Source organism: Callithrix jacchus, chromosome 11 (assembly GCF_049354715.1).
Source record: "Callithrix jacchus isolate 240 chromosome 11, calJac240_pri, whole genome shotgun sequence".
NCBI classification, from domain to species: domain Eukaryota; kingdom Metazoa; phylum Chordata; class Mammalia; order Primates; family Cebidae; genus Callithrix; species Callithrix jacchus.
Window position 1 is genome coordinate 11,972,820 of NC_133512.1, and position 21,319 is coordinate 11,994,138.

Here is a 21,319-nt window from a genome sequence, read left to right on the forward strand (position 1 = left end):
GCCTCAGCCTCCCAAGTAGCTAGGACTATATGCGCATACCACAATGCCTGGTGAATTTTTTAATTTTTTAAGTAAAGAGAGGGTCTCGCCTTGTTGCCCAGGCTGGTCTCGGACTCCTGGGCTCAAGTGATCCTCCCACCTCAGCCTCCCACAGTGCTTGGATTACAGGCATAAGCCACGATGCCTGGCCTTTCTGATATGTTTTATGCATAAAAAGACATCACACAGGCCAGGCGCAGTGGCTCACACCTGTAATCCCAGCACTTTGGGAGGCCAAGGGTGGATTACAAGGTCAGAAGTTCAAGACCAGCCTGGCCAGCATGGTGAAACCCCATCTATACGAAAAGTACAAAAAAAAAAAGTTAGCCAGGCATGGTGGCATGCACCTGTAATCCCAGCTACTTGGGAGGCTGAGGCAGGAGACTTACTTGAACCTAGGAGGTGGAGGTTGCAGTGAGCCAAGAGTGTGCCACTGCACTGCACTCCATTCCTCATGGGCAATAGAGCCAGACTGTCCCCCCAAAAAAAAAGACATCACACCTATACTGCCTTCCTAGGATCTGAGAAGAAAGTCCACTTTCTCTGTTACATTCTGCTTTTTGGAGTTTTTCTTCTAGCAAGTTCCCTTTTTGAGATTTTTTTCAGGAGATGTGAAAAGGCTCCAGGCTGCAAAAGGAAAGGCATCATGTGTGCTAGCCAGGTTGGGCCATGAGACCCATTCTCAAAGCAGGAGGAGGAATGAGAAGAGAGAAGGGAGGGGAGTTGCTGAAAGCAGGCTCTTTTCGACACAGCCCACACAGTCACCCACACACCCTTCCCCAGGTAGTCAGTCCTAAGGTTGCCAGGAGTCAAGGTTTGGTTTGTTTTTTGGAATGGGGGTGGTTATTTCACTGTCATTCATGGTTATCATTCCTGTGCTTAACCAAAGAGAATAAGGTCAAATGCTGTGCTGGGTCCAAGGCCAGGGGTTGCCACGCCTTCCCTTTTCAGAGGCCCCTGCCCTCTGCAAACTAGGAGTGGTCGTCGGCACTGGCTTCCTGGACAGCCCATGCAGGTGGAGGGGCTGGAAAGGCATCTGTAGTGCATTTTTCATCACCTCTGGTTATCCATTTGCCTGCCCGTGCCTGCCCAGTTTTAGTTAAAATATAGTGGCAATTCTAGTGGCTCTAAAAAGTGAGGGAAAATGTTAATCTTTACAGGCCTCTGTTCTACTGCCATTCCAGTGTTTCTCCAGCGTGCCTCCCGACCATCTGTGCACATTTCCCTGGATACTTGGTAAAAATGCAGATTCGTGGCCTCCCCTCCACTCTAGGCCTTCTGGATCAGAATCTGGCAGCAGAACCCAGAAATATACATTTTCAACAAGAATCCCAGGTGTACACTAAAGTTGGGGATCCCTGTTAAGCCATGCAGTCGCTGTCTTCCTTTTCCTTCCCTCTCTGGTCTCCCCTCATCTCCTCTTGTTGCCCCTCCTTCCTTGCTACCCCTGCTCACCTGTTTGCCCCCTCCATCCTTTGTCTTAATGCTGAGGGTCCAGAGTGGCTTCTTGGACTGTTCTTTGAACAGATTAAACTGCAGTCCTCTGGAAACTCAGCTAGGAAGAAAAAAAATAGTAAGTATGTATTTCTTATTTCCTTGCTTGTCTCCATTTCAATTAAAAAAAAAAAAAAAAAAAAAAAAAACGATAAAAAGCTGTCCTCTTCAAGCACCAGCTTTGGGAATTGTATCCTTCCCGTGGAGGCATCACAATTGCAGCTGCTCTTCCAATGTAGGAGATGGACCTGGGGGTGGAAATGCCCTTCTCTAAGGAAGCAATGCTGGTGTGACGTCCCAGGGAAGTCAGCCATCACTAGCCCCAAAGTAGTCACCAGCCTGGGTACCCTGGCTGGAAGGCACAGGTGGTAAAGACATTTGGGGAAGATGAGACCGATGAGACAGGAAGCAGTGGGGGAGCGTGGCGTGGCAAAGTGGAGTGTTTGCATGGAGTTTTGGCAGGTGCCCCCAGGGACCTGAACCTCTGCTTTTGTCTTTACAGCTACCAAAGGAAGAGACCAAGATGAATACAGAGGTGAGTTCTTTACACAGACCAGTTTAAGGGATGCTTTTCTTACTGTGTCCTCCATTTCTCCTTTGCAGGGTCTCCATTCCCTTTCAGAAACATCAGCACAAACTTAAGAACACGTCCCCTCTAGCCTACCCATGTGCACATGGTTCTGGGTGATGCAGGAAGAATTAGGTCCCTCTGAGTTCTTATCTGTGTCTATCCGGCTTCATTCGAACTTACCCACTGCAACTAATCCTGAAACAACACTCCAGAGCTCAGGCTGGCAGCTCAGGGCATGGAGGGTGCTGGGTCCAGATCCCTGCTTTGTGTTATTCTGGAGACACCTTCTCTGCATTGTCGCCTTGGTGCTCTTCAGTTCCCGTACCCTGATTCGTGGAGGCATCTAGCTTCTCATCCTTTTGTTTTTTCTTTTTTGTTTTACCCATCAGCCCCTTCCTCTGTTCACTCCCTCCCAAGTGCAGCCTAGACCTTGGGGTTCATCCCTTCAACCACTGCTGTGCTGATGCCCACTATGCTTTTCCCACTTGTCCTGTCCATCCACCACAGCAAACCCGGATGCTGTCCCCACAAGAGGGGTTCTTGGGCAAGTGAAACAGCCTTGTGCTGTTTGCAGCTGGCAGATGTCTCAACACCCTCATCTGGTGCTCAGCACCACCCGCCAGGCTCCCTGTCGCTCTAGGCAGCTCCTTCCCAGTGCCCTGAACCGCCAGCTCCAGGCTTCATCCCTCTACCTAAGCTCTGTCTTCCTCGAAGCTCCCCCTCACTCTTAGCATCGAAATCTTTTCATTGTACAGAGGAAATGTAAACATTCCATCCAACGTCATCTCCCTCAATTCCTCCCTCGCCATTTGTCCTGTTCCTCCTGTCACACTGCAAGGGATGTTTGTCAGCGAGAGAGTTCCAGATTGTGAACACCAGAAAGCCTGACTTAATGTGGCTTTTTCCTGGAAGTCCAGGTGAAGGGCAGGCTTCAGGGCTGGTGGATCCTGCAGCTCTGTGACCTCCTCAAGGATCCAGGAGCTTTTCATCTCTCTGCTCCCCATCCAGCTGTTGGTTACATGCTAGGGCAGGTCCCCTTGTGGCAGCAGGATGGCTGCAGTGGCAGTTGGGGCCGTACACATTTGCATTCCCTTTCATCAGCAGGAAGAAGTGGCTTCCTGCAACTCCTTCAGAGGGGTGGGAGCCTTTTTTAAGCCCCATCAAATGCCTCCTTTGGTCGTATTGGCCAGCCTCAGGTTCTGGACCGTAGTGTGTCTGAGGAGCAGGGATTTTGTGATTGGCTTCAACTACTCAAGCCCATCCTGGAGCAGCTTCCCCTCTGCCCCAGGCCTGGGTGTGGGAAGACGAAAGGAGGAAGTATCCCTGTCTAGTATGAGACATCCCTGGTCCATCTTCATGCTGCTATAAAGAACTGCCCAAGACTGGGTAATTTATAAAGGAAAGAGGTTGAATTGACTCACAGTTCAGCATGGCTGGGGAGGCCTCAGGAAACTTAACAGTTATGGCAGAAAGCAAAGGGAAAGAGAGCAAGACACTTTCTTCACAAGGTGGCAGGAAGGAAAAGTTCTTAGTGAAGGGGAAAGAGCCCCTTATAAAACCATCAGATCTGGTGAGAGCCCTATCATGAGAACCGAATGGGGAAACCGCCCCCATGATTCAGTTACCGCTTCCTGGCTCCTCTCATGACACACAGGGATTATGGGGATTACAATTCAAGATGAGATTTGGGTGGTGATACAAAGCCTGTCCGATCACCTGCTGACGGTGTACCCTTCTGCTCGGAGACGGCACACTCCGGCCTGCAGACCTTCCGCTGCCTCCGGAGTTACCTCCTTGGCCATCGGCATGGTTAACCTAACTCCCACTACCTCTTTCTCATCAATACTTCAAAATGCTTCCTTCAGAACAAAAGAACACCACCTCACATCTTGTCAAGCAACTACCTTTCTCATCCCCTGTGAGCAGACTTCTCAAAAGAGATGCTTTCAGTTAATTTCTCCATTTTCTCTTCCTTGGGTCATTCTCAGCCTGTTGCAGTCTATTTTGGAGTTTTTTTCCCTCCCATATTATACTTAAATGAGTCTTGTCAGGGTCAGTGATGATCTCTGTAAATTTCATAAAAATGTATTTTGTAACAATGTAAATACATGTTCATAGTGCAAAACTCAGGCTACAGAATGGAAAGCAGCCAAAAGTAAGTCTCCCTATTAGTTATCTTAACCAGCCCTGCCCGCTTGGGACTGACTTCTGGTAACCACTTTCTTGTGCCATTGACCTCCTTATCTGAAGGTCCCTGTGGGTCACCCTGTGGCTGGCTCGAATTCTCAGGATCTTCTAAGTTCTAAAGAAACAATAAAAACTTTGCATTAAGACTAAGCTTATACAACCTGGCCCAGGAAGAGTTCCATCCGTCATCAGTGATCACTGCTGGCCTTTTCCTCTTAACCTTGTAAGAAGATTCCTAGACTTGGGTCTTCTTCTGCTGTTCCTTACATATCTTTTTATTTATTTATTTATTTATTTATTTAGAGATCAGGCCTCACTCTGTTGCCCAGCCTGTAGTGCAGTGGCATGATCTTGGCTCACTGCAATCTCTGCCTCCAGGGTTCAAGCGATTCTGCCACCTCAGTCTCCCAAGTAGCTTGGATTAGAGGAGTGCCACCATGCCTGGACAATTTTTGTATTTTTAGTAGAGCCAGGGTTTCAGTATATTGGCCAGACTGGTCTTGAACTCCTGATCTCAAGTGATCCTCCCACCTCGGCCTCCCAAAGTGCTGGGATTACAGACAGGAGCCGCCATGCCCAGCTGTTCCGTACACATTTGTTGCTTGGTGTCACACTGCCTTCCCCCTTTTCTGTCCAGTCCACTGCAGCCTGACTGTCCTCACTGCTCTGTGTCTCAGGGAAGGTACCAGCGAACCCTACATTACCAAATTTGGCAGAAACTTTTTCCTTAAGCATATGACACTGTTGACCACACTTTTTTTGAAATGCCCCCTTGGCACCCCAGGGTTTCTGCCTGTTTCTCAGGCCACTACTCAGAGTCTCTCTTCGGCTCCTCTTCTCCCTACTCCTTAAGAGTCTGTGTTTCCCAGCGCCCTGCCTGCTGCCCTAGGAGCTCATCTGCCCCCACAGCTTTCCTTGTCACTTGTGTGTTTGGGGAAGTCCCAGATGGATCTGTTCACACAGACAAGTACATCCAGCAGCCTGTCACTCATCTCAGTCATAGCTGCCTCAGTCAGAACCCAAGCCCGTTACAGCCCAGGCTGGACTTGCTGCTTTCACTTGCCCCAAATCTGCTCCTCCTGCTGGGCCATCAGTGGGCCCAGCACTCCAGCCCCCTCACTCTGTTCCCACACACCAGCAGCCGGTGACCAAGACTATAAATCCTGCCATTGCTTTGATGTAGTCACCGAAATTCATGTGACACTACACTGTGCCAGACTCTAGACCCGGCTTGATGGCTCTAATGGTAAAAATGGAAGTGTGGTACTAATGCCACACTTCTCGCTAAGTGAGACCACCATATCTTTCCAATCTGTCCCTTTCTTCCCCTGCTTTCTGCCTCCTCATCACTTCCTCATTTACCTAATGCTTTTCTTCTCCTCCTTTACTTTTCTCACCCTCCTCTAGGTCATTCACTCTCCTTTTTGGAAGACGGGGGCGGCCTCAAGCAGAGCGATGGTCCGCATGCCCGGTTCCTGACACATTGCCTCTCTGGTGCTGTGCAAGGCCCTGCTCTCAGACTTACTCATATTTGTATCCCTTTTCTCTCCATCTTCATTCTCACCCTGCCAAAGACAACTATGCTAATGAATTAAGTGCTTTCCTTTTTTATTTGTGTATATTCATGAAAAATTTTGTTTTTGTGCAAATACCTTCTAAATTTATATACAGTAGGCTGGGAACCATGGCTCACACCTGTAAACCTAGCACTTTGGGAGGCCGAAGCAGGCAGATCACCTGAGGTCAGGAGTTTGAGACCAGCCTGGCCAACGTAGTGAAACCCCATCTCTACTGAAAATACAAAAATTAATTGGGCATGGTGGCACATGCCTGTAATCGGGAGGCTGAGGCAGAATCACTTGAACCCAGGAGGCAGAGGTTGTAGTGAGCCAAGATCATGCCATTACACTCCAGCCTGGGCTTCAGAGTGAGACTCTGTCTCAGAATAAAAAAAAAAAAATTGTATGCAGTACAATTAACTCTTTTTTTTTTTTTTTTTTGGTGTACAGGTTTACCAGTTAAAAATACATGCATAACAATCACCCCAGGATATCAAAATGTAGACCCTCACCCCAAAATATTCCCTTCTGTTGCCCCTTCCTTTATAGTCACAACCTCTCCTTGCTACTCACCCCTGGCAACATATATCATCTCCCGTGTGATATACTTTTTTTTTTTTTCTGAGACAGTCTCACTCTTGTCACCCAAGCTGGAGTGCGGTGGTGTGATCTCAGCTCACTGCAACCTCTACCTCCCTGCTCAAGCGATTCTCCTGCCTTGGCCTCTCGAGTAGCTGGGATTACAGGTGTGAGACACCACACCCAGCTAATTTTCGTTTTGTTTTAGTAGAGACAGAGTTTTGACATGTTGGCCAGACTGGTCTTGAACTCCTGACCTCAAGTGACCCACCCGCCTCAGCCTCCCAAAGTGCTAGGATTATAGGTGTGAGCCACAGTGCCCAGCCTGACATCCTTTTAATGTACATAATTATGTTTTATATCATTTATATCTCATTCTTCATTTTTCTTCATATTCACGATATATAGTTAATGTGCTACACAGCAGCCCAGAACGTGCATCCATTTAGTCTTAACAAAAAGCCTAAGAGCAAGATGCTATTGTTACCTGTTTTGTAGATGAGGAAAATGAGCAGTAAGTCACGTGCTCTAAGTCACAGGGGGTTAAGGGGCATAATGGGGACCTAAGCCCTGATGTTTTTGACCCATGAGTGCCTTTGTCCATGTCTGCATCTAGCTAATCCTGTCCATCCAGTTCAAATGTCCTTTGTACTCCACGAACAGTTTCCTCAGAGTCCCCTCTCGGGAATTCATACCTCCCTCTTACGAATTTCCATTGTGCTTTATGTATCTTTTTATTTGTTACCTTCCCCTCCTGCTTTGACTGTAGCTGTCCAGGTGCCTCGCTCATCTTAGCATCCCCAGGGCATCTGGCCTGATGCCCCATGCATAGCTTATCTTCACTAAATGTCAGTTGACTAAATGATAGGATGAGTCAGAGACTGTTAAATAATCTTCTAATGCACTCCAGAGCTTAAGTGGGTCAGTGAAAATGCAGAGGAAGGAAATCATATGACAGAAAATTTCAAGCAAAACTTGCTGTGGCCCAGAGGCTGGCTGGAGGGAGAAAGCACAGAAGGACTATCAGCCACAGTTGGCCTTTGATCTCAGGATGTTTACTGAATTCAGGAATGACTCCAAGCATTTAAAGCTGGGTGATACCAGGATTCCTAGAGCTACTGGCTTTTGCCCAGAAGTTCAGAGGACAGCTGTCAGGAGGGGTGGATGATTGGAATTTAGCACAGAGTGTGAAGATCCAGGGCAGGTGGGACAGCCAGGTTGAAATGCCTTGGGAATGCGGCTTGGAAGAGAGGATGGCCCACAGCTCAGGATGCTAGAGTCTTTGGCATAGAGGTGGCCATGGAAACCCTAAGAATAAGGGACCTCCACACTCTGGAGATACATGGGAGAGAGAAGAATAGAGGGATGAGGATTGGGCTTTGGGAAATATGCACATCTCTGGCAAAATGAAGAAAATGAAATGTGAAAAGAAAACCTCAGCAGCATGAGGTGAGAGAAGAAAGGAAGGAGTGAGTTTGAAGAAGGTCCAGGGAAGGGTCGCCCATGTCTGAAGCCCAGGAGCATGTGGCTGAGGAAAAGCCCTTGAATGTGGTGACAAGAGGTATTGGATGACCCATGGTGAAGCAGGGAGGCATAGGAGTGAAAACCAATTGCTGCAGGGCCAGGAAGGGTTAGAGCAGTCAGGGGGGCTTGGGGTCATTGGACAGGGCAGGGGCCAGGGCAGCAGAGGATGCTGAGCGCTGTAGAGGGAGATGGGAGTGAGCCAAGGCGCTGTACCCTGCAGGGTTCTCACCTTGGAGCAGCCCTCTGATGTCTACCTGTTTTCAGTGGTTGTATTTTAGATAATGAATACATTTGTGTGATTCTAAACTTCAAAGAAGAAAAAAAGAAAAAAGAATTTACTATGGGAAGCCCTCTATCCCTCTATCCCTGTTTCCCAGCCACTCTGTTTTTCATGCTCCCAGCAAGAGCATGTCGCCAGTTTCAGTGTTCCAGGTTTCTGGGCTGTCCCTTCAGAGAGATTCTCAACATTGACAGGATCTTTTTCCATTGGCTGCTACCCTCCTGCTACTACACAGACTTGCACACAGTGCACACTAGTCTTTGCGTCTTTCACCCGATAATCTGTCTTGGAGGACAGTCCCTTTCGATTCATAAAGGGCTTCCTTCTTCTTTTATTTTTCTAATATCTGTGTAATACTCTATTTCATGAGTCCATCATAACTTTCATAGCCAGCCTGTTATTAATGACATACACATTATTTCCATCTTTCGCTTGTTATAAGCAAGGCTGCAGTAAGCCTAAGTCACTTGACTTGTGTAGCTCTGTAGGACATATTGTTACAGTTGGATTTACCAGGGCAAAGTGCATTTGCATTTTAAATTATAGTAAATATTTCCAACTTGCTCTCCATAAATTAGGTTTTTCTTATCCTCCTACAACATACAAACATGCCTGTTTTCCCAGGCCAACCAATGTGTTATCACACTTGTTTTAATTCTTTCAAATAGTAGATGAAAATGACTAGCTTGTTCTGCCTGACTGCATGGTCCCTCCTTCCGCCTGCCCAGCACCTGCCCTCCTGCCTCACACCTTGAAGTTTTTATACAGTGATTTTACATTCTCTTCTCCCCTCTTCATCTCAAAAAAAAATTTCGTTTCTAAGTTAGCAGAGCACATTCTCTTAATCCTGACTTTCTGTGAACTCCATTTTCGTGTCTGGGGTGCCAAACACCAATTTCTCTGAGTCCAACGCTGGAGACACAGGCTCACTCTGTGACTGTGATTTGGACTCGAGTGAGTTTTTGAGTCACCTTGCTGTGCTTATGTGTCCTTTTCTGCTGTCTCAAAACTGCTCCTGTTCTTTGTTCCTTAAATACTACCTCTCTAGGGCTGTTTGTAGAGGCATTTTCCCAAAAGTTCAGGACAGCAGAGCACAGCAGACAACTGAAAATGGAATTATCGACATCCCGGTGTCTAGAAGTCCATTGCTCCCTCCTCTACTGGTCATTTCTCACTGGCTTCCCTCTCTGCAGACTTCAGCCTCTTGCTAACTCTTGTGTACTTTCGCTTTTCCTCTGCCTCCTAATGGTTCCTGCCCACAAAGTTTTAGCTCCTGCTACAATGTGATCTAGCCATCTCTGATTGCAGTTTCCCCTCAGAACGCGCCTTCAACATCCCTCACATAATGAAGAGATTCACATTAAAAGGCCTAACAAGTGATTTTTCTCAAAAATAAAGTTCTTCCCCTAAGAGGAGCTTAACTATTAAGATACCAGTGTTTTCACTCTTTTTTTTTTTTTTTTTTTTTTTTTTGAGATAGAGTATCACTCTGTCACCCAGGCTGGAGTGGCAGTGGTGCAATCTCGGCTCAATGCAGCCTCTGCCTCCTGGATTCAAGCGATTCTCCTGACTCAGGCTCCCAAGTAGCTGGGATTATAGGGACCTGCCGCCACCAAACTGGGCTAATTTTTTATATTTTTAGTAGAGACAGGGTTTCACCATATTGGTCAGGCTAGTCTGGAACTCCTGACCTCATGTGATCCGCCCACCTCAGCCTCCCAAAGTGCTGGGTTTACAGGTGTGAGCCACTGCGCCTGGCCTCTCACCCATATCTTGTCCCTGTGTGTCAGTTTTGCAAGGCAATAATATGACAACCAAACCCTAAAGCAGTTTATAATATAGTCTGACATACTGTGCAGGCCAGGTTTCGTAGGCAAGTTTGTGCATCATTAACTAATTAAATTTTTAAAGCAGTTTGGCTTATTTATAGATAATGGAGCTGTTTCTTAACCTTGTGGATTTTTTTTAAGCTGGTTAGAAGCACATCGTGGTTACTATCTGGAATCTAGTAATTTGGTAGTTAACTGTAAGAATGCCACCAATGTTTAATAAAGGGATTGCTAGTCTTCTTTTCTTGATTGAAAGGGAAACAAATACTAATATTTGATCATGAATATGTGTTTTGGCTGTACAGATTTCTCCAGCGGCTGTCTTACTGCTTTTTGGTAATTAGAAATTACCAAATAAAAAAAAAAACTTGACTTGTAACCCAAAAAGGACTTACTTGGTGAAACTGTCAGTTGTCAGTTGGGCACTGTGGCGACTCCTTCCTGTACTCTTCCCTGACTTCCAGAAGAGAAGCCAGGAAGTAGGTCTCTCAGGGTCCCCTTTTATATGTGAAGTCCGCTTGTTAGAGGCACCCCCAGGAAACTTGCAAGGCTGAAGAAAGAGAGGCTTTTACTCAGAGGAACAGTCAGATGTGTGAGCCAAGGCCAGTCTACGGTTTAGCAGCAGTGGGCAGTCAGGCTCCATGAATCACTCTCCAGAGGCTGGGATTATTTCCAGACATCCTGGCTTCTGGGCAAGCTCTGGAGAATCTCTCCTTCAATATTGAACTGTGTAACAACAGTACAAGGTCTAGGAGAAAAGAAATGGAAGTGTACTGTTGTCAGCTTCTTTATAGTATATATGGAGTAGCGCGTAATATTACTTTAAAGTAGACTATGGTAAATAAAATATATAATATAAAGGCCTTAACTTCTGAAAAAGAGTTACAGCTAACAGCCAACAAATGGGATAAAATGGAATCATAATAAATATTCTAATGAATTCAAAATAAGGCAGGAAAAGAGGGAAAAAAACAGATCAAACAAATAGCAAGATTGCTATAGAATTTGTGTGGCAAGCCAACCATATCAATAATCACAATGTAAATTGTCTAAACATTTTAACTAAAGGCAGAGATTGTTAGATTAAGTTAAAAAAAGCAAGACCTAATTGTATGCTGCCTACAAGAAACTAACTATAGATACGAAAACACATACAGATTAAATGTAAAAGGTTGGGAAAAAATGTGTCATGCTAACACTGATCAACAGAAATTGGGAATGGATTGTTAATATCAGACAAAATAAATTATAGGGCAAAAAATATTACCAGGAATAAAAATGGTCATTTTAGAAAACAAAGGGGTCAATTAATAAAAAGACGTAACCATCCTAAACATGTATGTATCTAATAACATCCTAAACATGTTATAACAGAATTTCAAAATATGTGGGTCAAAACTGATAGAACTGAAAGGAGAAATACACAGTTGTATACAACTATATGCAGATTTCACTATCCTCAATAATTGCTAGAACAAGGAGACAAAATCAGGAAAGACATGGAAGACCTGAACAACACAGTCAACCGACTTGACCTCACAGACTTGTAGAACACTCCACCCAGCAATTCCAGATACACAGTCTTTTCAGGTGTGCACAGAACATCAACCAACATAGACCACATCCTGGATCATAAAAACCCTCAAGTCTGAAAGGATTCAAATCATTTCAAGAATGTTCTCTGACCACAGTGGGATTAAATGATAAATCAATAATAGACAAATATTTGGCAAATCCCCAAACATTTGGAAGAAATTCTGGAGGACGACAAGAGCAATGGGCACAGGAAGAGGGACAGGGTCAGTGGGCAGTGGTGACAACTGGGTACAAAAGTGAAGGAAAGGGGCAAATCTGAGGTGACATTCATGTTTCTGTGCTCGGAGAAATCCAAGAAGTGAGTTTAAGGGATGCATGGAGTTTGTTTTGTTTTTGTTTTTGTTTTTTGAGACAAAGTCTCGCACTGTCACCCAGCCTGGAGTGCAGTGGTGCAATCTCAGCTCACTGCAACCTCTGCCTCCTGGGTTCAAGCAATTCTCTTGGCTTAGCCTCCCTAGTAGCTGGGATTACAGGCACCCACCATCCCACCCAGCTAATTTTGTATATTTTTAGTAGAGATGGGGTTTCACCATGTTGGCCAGGCTGGTCTCGAACTCCTGACCTCATGATTCACACACCTTGGCCTCCCAAAGTGCTGGGATTACAGGCATGAACCACAGTGTGCATGCAGCCATTTTTTTTTTTTTTTTTTTTTTTTTGAGATCAAGTCTTACTCTGTCACCTAGGCCAGAGTGCGGTGGCACAATCTTGGCTCATTGCAACCTCCACCTCCCAGGTTCAAGTGATTCTCCTGCCTCAGCCTCCCAAGTAGCTGGGATTACAGGTGCCTGCCACCATGCCCAACTAATTTTTGTATTTTTAGTAGAGATGGGGTTTCTCCATGTTGGCTAGGCTGGTTTCAAACTCCTGACCTCAGGTGATCTGCCTGCCTCAGCCTCCCAAAGTGCTGGGATTACAGGAGTGAGCCACTATGCCAGGTGCATGGAGATAATTTTTGTCAGTTTTGATTATATTGAGTTGCTGTATAACTTCAAAGTCCGTTTTATTTTTCATTGTAATACTGTTCACATATAGCCTCCAGCAGTGCACTTAAATAATACTTAAGATACCACAGATCTTAAATGTGTAACTCAGAAGGTTGTAGTGAAGAGTAAAAGCTTATGGGTCCCAAGCTGAGATAGGTGACTAATCATGGTTTGCCCATTTGCCTCCTCTCTCAGCATCTCATGAAGCAGCTGTGGCCTCTGAATGATTCCCAGCAGTATCAGATTCATGTGTCTGCTGGAAGAGGGACTCAGGGAAGGCAGAGGTGCCACGCCCTGGGCTGGGTCTGGCTTAATGAGGAAAGCCTCTCATTATTGGAGATGGGGCAGTAGAAGTGGAGAGCCAAATTGGGGGAACATTTTCTGTGGGTGCTCAGAAGGTTTTCAACCCAAAGACATGATGAAGAACCTTCAAGAACAGGTTTTGGTGGGACTGACTTTTCTCCAGGCCCCCGTTTTGGGGAATGTCTCATCCCATCCTGATGCCATGGCTTCCTCTGTGTTGTGGGCTGGCTTTCATTCTTGCTCATCAGGACACTGCCAGCTCCTTTGTTTTGCTGTTCTCCACTGGATGTCTGCAGTATTTTCAAACCCCACCTTGGTCCCTTGTGTTTCAGCCCGAGAGGAAGTTTGGAGTGGTGGTGGTGGGTGTTGGCAGAGCCGGCTCCGTGCGGATGAGGGACTTGCGGAATCCACACCCTTCCTCGGCGTTCCTGAACCTGATTGGCTTTGTGTCCAGGTGGCTTGCACTGGCTTTGTGCTTCATAATTTGTGGAAAGCGCAGTGAGGCAGATTAGCCGCAGGACATGGAGATTTTCCAGACCCAGGGCAGGGAGAGCCATCTCCAGGCTGAGAACTGTGCTTAGGGTCAGGCCCACAAGATCTCAGGTTGGGATGGGTCTGGGAACTAAAGCCTGTTGGGCCTACAGCTGGGATGCACAGTAGGTCTGCCTGAGGAGACTGCAAAGACAGAGGCAGGAGGGTGAGCTCAAGGCTGACAGAGAATGGGCACAGCAAACACATGGGGCTTTGGCCTGAAAGACTTCCGGTGTGCACCAGTACTCCTGACATCGTTATCGTGACAGCCATCCTAGGTGGTCCTGGGCTCTACATATGATATTTCCGTCTGGGTAGCGTTATCAACCCCCAGTTTGCAGATAAGGAGGCTGAGCCACAGAAAGGTTAAGTAATCTGCCTGAGCTCACACAGCTGGAAAGTCTAAGAACTGAAGCTGAGCAGAAGTCTGATTCCAAAGCCCATCTTTTAAACACCACGTATCCTTTTCCCATTGGTAATTTTGAGACTTACTTTTTTTTTTTTTTTTTTTTTGAGACAGGGTCTCATTCTGTCACCCAAGCTGCAATGCAATGGTGCAATCACAGCTCACTGCAGCCTCGACCTTCTAGGCTCAAGTGATCCTCCCGCCTCAGCCTCCTGAGTAGCTGGGACTACAGGCACAAACCACCATGCCTGGCTAATTTTTTTTTTATTTTTTGTAGACGTGACAGGGTACCCTTATGTTGCCTAGACTGGTCTCAAACTCCTGAGGTTCAGTGATCTCCTGCCTCGGCCTCCCAAAGTGCTGAGATTACAGGTGTGAGCCACCAAACCCAGCCTCCCCCTTTTCTTTAAGGATTCATTTATCCAGTCAAAATCAAACTTATCACCTTGTTTCTTCTTCCCTGCCCCATGCCCAACTCTTCCACTCACTCCTATATACACAGACACACACACCACTCACTAGATTAATCCTGTATAACATCATTTGTCAATATTAATTGTGAACTAGAGGCACCAGAATAATCCTGTGTAACATCATTTATCCATATGAATTGTGGATGAGGTGCAGGCACTGGATTGGGCCTGGAGACATGGCAAGGAGTAAGTTAGGCAACTCTTTTTCTAGTGCTTTAGAGACATCGGATAAGTATTTACACAAAGCATAAGTGACAATTGCAATGGTCCATGCAGAAGTTTTTTCATGTTTTCATTCATGAGACCATCCTCTACCCACCTGTCTCAAAACATGGCCCCACTTTTAAGGATTTAAAGTGGGCTTTGGGGAACCAGGGAGACCCAGAAGTGCTAGAATCTGCCCTTGAGCAGCCTTGTCCTCCCCATAAGATTCCAAGGGAGCTGCACACAAACAGAAGAGCATAGTTAAGATCAGGCAGCTCCATAACCCCCATCACACCCCTACATGGAGCTGGGACCAAGCACGGCACATGGGCTCAGGGCTGAAGTAGGACCTCTCCTTTTCCCTTAACCCTGAGTCCTCTGCCAGTTGGCTTCCAGGATCAGCTTAGTGGGAACACCTACACTACCCAGGCTGTGTGGGAGGATGGCAGGTCACACCCCTGCATGACAGCATGCTGCCAGTACTCACACCGTTTCCCTCTTCACATACGCTTCCCCTCCTGACACACCTGCCAAGTTCTACCACCCTCCCCCCAGGAAGCCTTTTCTGATCTATTCCGTGCCCTCCCTGAGTCTCCATCTCCTACTTCCTCCAAGTACCACGTTTCCCCTGGTAGTCTTGTGGTGGTGTGATGTACACATGCATGTGTGCATGCTTGTGTGTGTGTGTGTGTGTGTGTGTGTGTCTTCCTCTACCAGAATGAGTACCTTGGAAGGCAAGGATTTTAATTTTTAAATTGTTCTCCATGATTTCTCCTACAGTTCCTAGCACATAATAGGCAAACAATAAGTACTGCTGAAATTGAGCAGTGTAGTTTGGGTGGCCCCATTAGAAGAAACCTAGCATAATACCCTTTGGGAGCCAAATTTCCCCAAATGCTTTCTGCCTGCTACAGCTCAGCTGGAGCTCTAAGCTGGCTGAGGGCCTCCTGCTTGCTGGCTGTCCCACATTCCCCCATGACTGGCCCCCTTAGAGGGCTACTCTCCTGCCCCAGTCTCTACTGGGCAGTGTACGGATTGCCAGGGCTTTGGCTCTTCAAACACTGCAGCTCCTCTATGCTCTTGAAGAATCAGAAGGCCTTGTGTTCCCCTCCTGCCTCTGCTCCTGGTGAGTCAGGCTATCACTGCCTATAGTGCTAGGCACTGTAGGAGAAATCAGAGAACAAATTAAAATCCTCACCTTCCAATGAGCTTAGTCTGCTACAGGGAGGAAGACACACACACATACACACACGTGTGCATACATACCATTGGGCTTCGTTAGCTCAGCTATAAAGGAGCTTGCAGTTGGATGGCAGTTTGCATGCTTAATGTGTTAGTGTATTAGATGTGGATTAGGTTTGGTAGTATTATATCTACCAAACCAGTATTATGGTTTGGCCAAGTGCTTGGAACTGGAAGTGACCATAGAGATCACTTCTCATGAGATAAAAGTAGATTGTTCCTGTTATTTTATTTATTTTATTTTATTTTAAGGAATCTTGCTCTGTCACCCAGGCTGGAGTACTGTGGCTCAATCTCGGCTCACTGCAACCTCCATCTCCCAGGTTCAAGTGATTCTCCTGCTTCAGCCTCCCAAGTAGCTGGGATTACAGGCACCCGCCACCATGCTTGGCTAACATTTGTTTTTTTGTAGAGACAGGGTTTCACCATGTTGGCCAGGCTGGTCTTGAACTCCTGACCTCAAGTGATATGCCCTACTTGGCCTCCCAAAGTGCTAGGATTACAGATGTGAGCCACCACGCCCAGCTGTTCTTTTTATTTTAGAGTTGAAGTAATTCAAGACTCTGAGGTGATTCACGCTGTGAATGGTACTGAAGGCACTCAATGCCACATCCCCTGACTTCAACCCCGAGGCTCTTTTTCTCACTCCACCATGGAAAATAGCCTACAAGTGGGAGAGAAGAAACTCATTTCTTCATTTCTGGTAGCAGATCACCAAGACCTTGTTGGGAGGGAGAAGGATGGTGCTCCTTTCTTCTGTCTACTGTTGAGTTCCATTTCCCTGTTACTCTGAAATAGACGGGAGCTTGGGAGCATTGACGGAGTCCAGCAGATTTCTTTGGAGGATGCTCTTTCCAGCCAAGAGGTGGAAGTCGCCTATATCTGCAGTGAGAGCTCCAGCCATGAGGACTACATCAGGTGGGTTTTCCACACAGGCAGTCCTTGCCTTACACAGCAGTGCAGAACTGGAAAAATGAGCAAGCAAGCTAAAACTCCCTGCAAAGGAGTCAGAAGAGTCCATGGGAAAATTACAGTTGCTCTGTGATCAATCACAGAAATGTTAAAACATTAAGAAACTCTTACCGGGTGTGGTAGCTCATGCCTGTAATCCTAGCACTTTGGGAGGCGGAGGTGGGTGGATCACCTGAGGTCAGGAGTTCAAGACCAGCCTGGCCATCACAGTGAAACCCCATCTTTTTTTTTTGAGATAGAGTTTCGCTCTTGTTACCCAGGCTGGAGTGTAGTGGTGCGATCTTGGCTCACCGCAACCTCCGCCTCCTGGGTTCAGGCAATTCTCCTGCCTCAGCCTCCTAAGTAGCTGGGATTACAGGCATGTGCCACCATGCCCAGCTAATTTTTTGTATATTTCGTAGAGACGGGGTTTCACCATGTTGACCAGGATGGTCTCGATCTCTTGACCTCGTGATCCACCCGCCTCGGCCTCCCAAAGTGCTGGGATTACAGGCTTGAGCCACTGCGCCCGGCGCAAAGCCCCATCTTTATTAAAAAAAAAAAAAAAGAAACTCTTATTGTTGGTTATAGATATATAAGGAAATGAAAAAATAGTAAAATTAATATTTAGACTAATGTGTAATTTGAAACATTAGAAACATGCTGAGTTAAAGTGTTTTATTTCTCTGTAAAAACCCATTGAGAGTAGTTTTCAACTGTAGTGGCCTCGTTCTCATCAGACAGCTTAGAATGTGGAGCTGGCATCCTTGGCGAATTATCATACCCCTTTCTCAGGTTGGATCAGCTTCCAGCATTTTATCCTTTGTACTTTCAATGTCATAAAATAATTCTGAGAGTTCCTTTAACCTCAGGACCTAGGAGCTAACAGGGAAGTGACAGCTGCCTTCCTCAGTCTAGCTTCCTTCTAGGTTCGTACAGTTGCTTCCACCATGCTGTTTCCCATGGGTAAGATGCTTCCTCTTTATGAGTCTAGCTCTAGAGTGGACAAAAACGCCCTTACTTGGCTTTCCTTAACCTTTTCTGGCACTAGAGTGTATTTCCTTAAGAAAAGCGATTGGCCGGGCGCAGTGGCTCACGCCTGTAATACCAGCACTTTGGGAGGCCAAGGCGGGTGGATCACGAGGTCAAGAGTTCGAGACCATCCTGGTCAACATGGTGAAACCCCGTCTCTACTAAAAATACAAAAAATCAGCTGGGCATGGTGGTGCGTGCCTGTAATCCCAGCTACTCAGGAGGCTGAGGCAGGAGAATTGTCTGAACCCAGGAGGTGGAGGTTGCGTGAGCCGAGATCGCGCCATTGCACTCCAGCCTGGGTAACAAGAGTGAAACTCCGTCTTAAAAAAAGAAGAAGAAGAAAAGTGATTATGTCACAAGTCCCATGCTTGTAAATATTTGTACCCTGATATCCAGAGAATGAAATCTGAACTGCTGAGCACAGAATTCTTTTTTTTTTTTTTTTGAGACGGAGTTTCGCTTTTGTTACCCAGGCTGGAGTGCAATGGCGCGATCTCGGCTCACCGCAACCTCCACCTCCTGGGTTCAGGCAATTCTCCTGCCTCAGCCTCCTGAGTAGCTGGGATTACAGGGACACGCCACCATGCCCAGCTAATTTTTTTGTACTTTTAGTAGAGACGGGGTTTCACCATGTTGACTAGGATGGTCTCGATCTCTTGATCTCGTGATCCACCCGCCTCGGCCTCCCAAAGTGCTGGGATTACAGGCATGAGCCACCACGCCCGGCCCCAGAATTCTAAGTCCTTCACTGTCAAGCCCCCAGCTACTTTTCCAACGTTGTTATCCTCCACTGCCTGTAGCCCACTCCCCTTCCACACTGAAATTTGCCAGTTGAACAAAGCCCCACAAGTGCCGAAGCCCCTGTATATGCTGCTCACAGTGAAATATACTCATCACGTTGCACCCATACTTTTAGACCCAATTCATAGGTCCTTAGTGAAATCTCTTCAGACTGCCTCAGGCAAAGCTAGTATGCCATTTTTTGTAGCCTTTATAGCTACCATGTGGTAATAGGAAATTTATTTATCAAGGTATCTTCATTTCTTCTCCAGAGTAATTGGTAAATAGTTCTTAACTGAATAAATGAATGGTTGAATGTTCAAATTAACACATAACTACAAAGTCGTTCTGTCACAGGATAGTAGAAAGCAACGCGGGATACAGGTCTTCCTCCATATCCCGTGGTGCTGACTCTTCCCCAGTCATGACACATTCACACACAGAAACTCTCTTTATCACATTCTTTTCTCTATTATACAGAGCATGTTAGTGAAGCTTATTCCAAGTGTTCTTTCTCTGTATTTTTCTCGTTTACCAAAGGCAGTTCCTTAACGCTGGCAAGCATGTCCTTGTGGAATACCCCATGACGCTGTCGTTGGTGGCTGCTCAGGCACTGTGGGAGCTGGCTGCGCAGAAAGGTGATGTACACTCTGTCTGTCTGGAATACAGACCCTCGTACCAAGAGTTTCTCTCTCTAGGATTTCTAAGATGTCATATCTTTAAAACTTAACCCAGTTTCAGGTATCTCCCCCTGGCTAACTGGCACTGTGGGCTCCCAACTGCCTCCTCACCTCTACGCTGTAGGCACACATAGTGGAGGGCAGAAGGGTGGGTGGCAATTTGCAAATTTTTGGTCAAACTTATCAGCTTCTTTTGCTCACTCTAAGGAAAAAATATGAATTAGTTTTCACCTATGCTTGTTTTGACGTTATTTTGGCTTTATTCGTGTGATACTTACACTGCTAAATGCTAGAATAGTCTAAAAATGCTCACATCAGAGGAACTGACTGTCTGGTTTGCACAGGTGTAGTTTTGTCGTTTCTCAACAGGAGAACCATTTATTAAATATTTAGTGTACGCTAGGAGCTTAGAAACTCTGCTAAGTACTTCCTATGTTATTTTGCTTAATCCTTCTAGAAACTGTGGACGTAGATATTTTCTCTAGATTCTGCATAGAAAAACATGGCTCATGGCCGGGCGCGGTGGCTCACGCCTGTAATCCCAGCACTTTGGAAGGATGAGGTGGGCAGATCACTTGAGGTCAGGACTTCCAGTCAAGCCTGACCAAGATGGAGAAACCCCATCCCTATTAAAAATACAAAATTAGCTGGATGTGGTGGCACATACCTGTAATCCCAGCTATTCGGGAGACTGAGGCAGGAGAATCGCTTGAACTTGGGAGGCGGAGGTTGCAATGAGCTCATATCATGCCATCACACTCCAGCCTGGGCAACGAGAGCAAAATTTTGTCTTAAAAAAAAAAAAAAGACTCCAGACAAACAAAAACCTAGACAAACAGAAACCAAGTGAGTTGATCACTAGTAGACCTGCTCTACAGGAAATGCTAAAGGAATTCTTTGGTAAAGGTAAATATATAGAAAAATACAGACTTCTAGAGTACTGTAATGTTGACATATATATCACTTTAGCCTGGGCACGGTGGCTCAAGCCTGTAATCCCAGCACTTGGAGAGGCTGAGGCAAGCAGATCATTTGAGGTCAGGAGTTTGAGACATCCTGGCCAACATGGTGAAACCCCATCTTTACTAAAAATACAAAAATTAGCTGGGCGTGTGGCGGCACATGCCTGTACTCCCAGCTACTCAGGAGACTGAGGCAGGAAAATCATTTGAACCCAGGAGGAAGAGGTTGCAGTGAGCTGCGATGGTGCCACTGCACTCCACCCTGGGTGTTAAAAATAAATAAATTAATATCTTTAAATGCTGGTATAGAATTTAAAAGACAAAAACACAAAAGTAACTATAAAACTATGTTAATGGATATACAGAATAAAAAGATGTAATTTGTAACATCAATAACAAAATGGGGGCCAGAGCTGTAAAGAAGTAGAATTGTATATGATTGACGTTAAGTTGTTAGCAGTTTAAGCTAGATTGTGTGGTTGGGCATGGTGGCTCACATCTGTAATTCCAACACTTTGGGAGGCCGAGGGTGGTGGATCACCTGAGGTCGGGATTTCAAGACCAGCCTGGGGAACATGGTGAAACCCCATCTCTACTAATAATACAAAAATTAGCCAGCGTGGTGGCACATACCTGTAATACCAGCTACTCCAGAGGCTGAGGCATGAGAATCGCTTGAACTCGGGAGGTGGAGGTTGCAGTGAGCCAAGACTGCGCCATTGCACTACAGCCTGGGCAACAGAGTGAGACTCCATCTCAAAAATTAAATAAATAAATAAATAAACAAATAATAAAATAGATTGTGCCTGTAATCCCAGCACTTTGGGAGGCCAAGACAGGCGAATCAACTGAGGTCAAGAGTTCAAGACCAACCTGGCCAACATGGTGAAACCCATCTCTACCAAAAATACAAAATTTAGCCAGGCATGGTGGCATGCACCTATAATCCCAGCTACTGGGTAGGCTGAGGCAGGAGAATTGCTTGAATCCAGGAGGCAGAGGTTACAGTGAGGGAGTTCGCACCACTGCACTCCAGCCTGGGCGACAAAGTTAGACAGCTCAAACAAAACGAAACACTACAGAACTGACGAGATGTAAGGAAAGCAGG

At 46.1% G+C, this 21,319-nt stretch overlaps 2 protein-coding genes across 7 annotated transcripts in view; one reads left to right on the forward strand and one right to left on the reverse strand.

Moving 5' to 3' along the window:
* Positions 1–21,319, reverse strand: part of COA1 (cytochrome c oxidase assembly factor 1) — a 199,628-nt gene that overhangs the window by 156,548 nt on the left and 21,761 nt on the right. For all 3 annotated transcript variants that reach the window (XM_078342305.1, XM_078342306.1, XM_078342311.1), the window contains exons 2-3: positions 10,458–10,810; positions 1,495–1,594 (exon numbers count right to left, since the gene is read on the reverse strand). The gene's annotated coding sequence lies outside the window, so the exon portion shown is untranslated. The remainder of the gene's footprint in view (positions 1–1,494; positions 1,595–10,457; positions 10,811–21,319) is intronic.
* Positions 1–21,319, forward strand: part of BLVRA (biliverdin reductase A) — a 45,920-nt gene that overhangs the window by 9,173 nt on the left and 15,428 nt on the right. For 2 of the 4 annotated variants that reach the window (XM_035253279.3, XM_002751362.7), the window contains exons 2-5: positions 2,036–2,068; positions 13,280–13,401; positions 16,602–16,721; positions 19,110–19,207. In XM_035253279.3, coding sequence (XP_035109170.2) covers positions 2,057–2,068; positions 13,280–13,401; positions 16,602–16,721; positions 19,110–19,207 — 352 coding nt within the window. In that variant the 5' untranslated portion in view covers positions 2,036–2,056. Of the gene's footprint in view, positions 1–1,199; positions 1,375–2,035; positions 2,069–13,279; positions 13,402–16,601; positions 16,722–19,109; positions 19,208–21,319 lie in introns of all 4 variants that reach the window. The other 2 variants (XM_078342288.1, XM_009002101.5) reach the window with 2 other exon arrangements.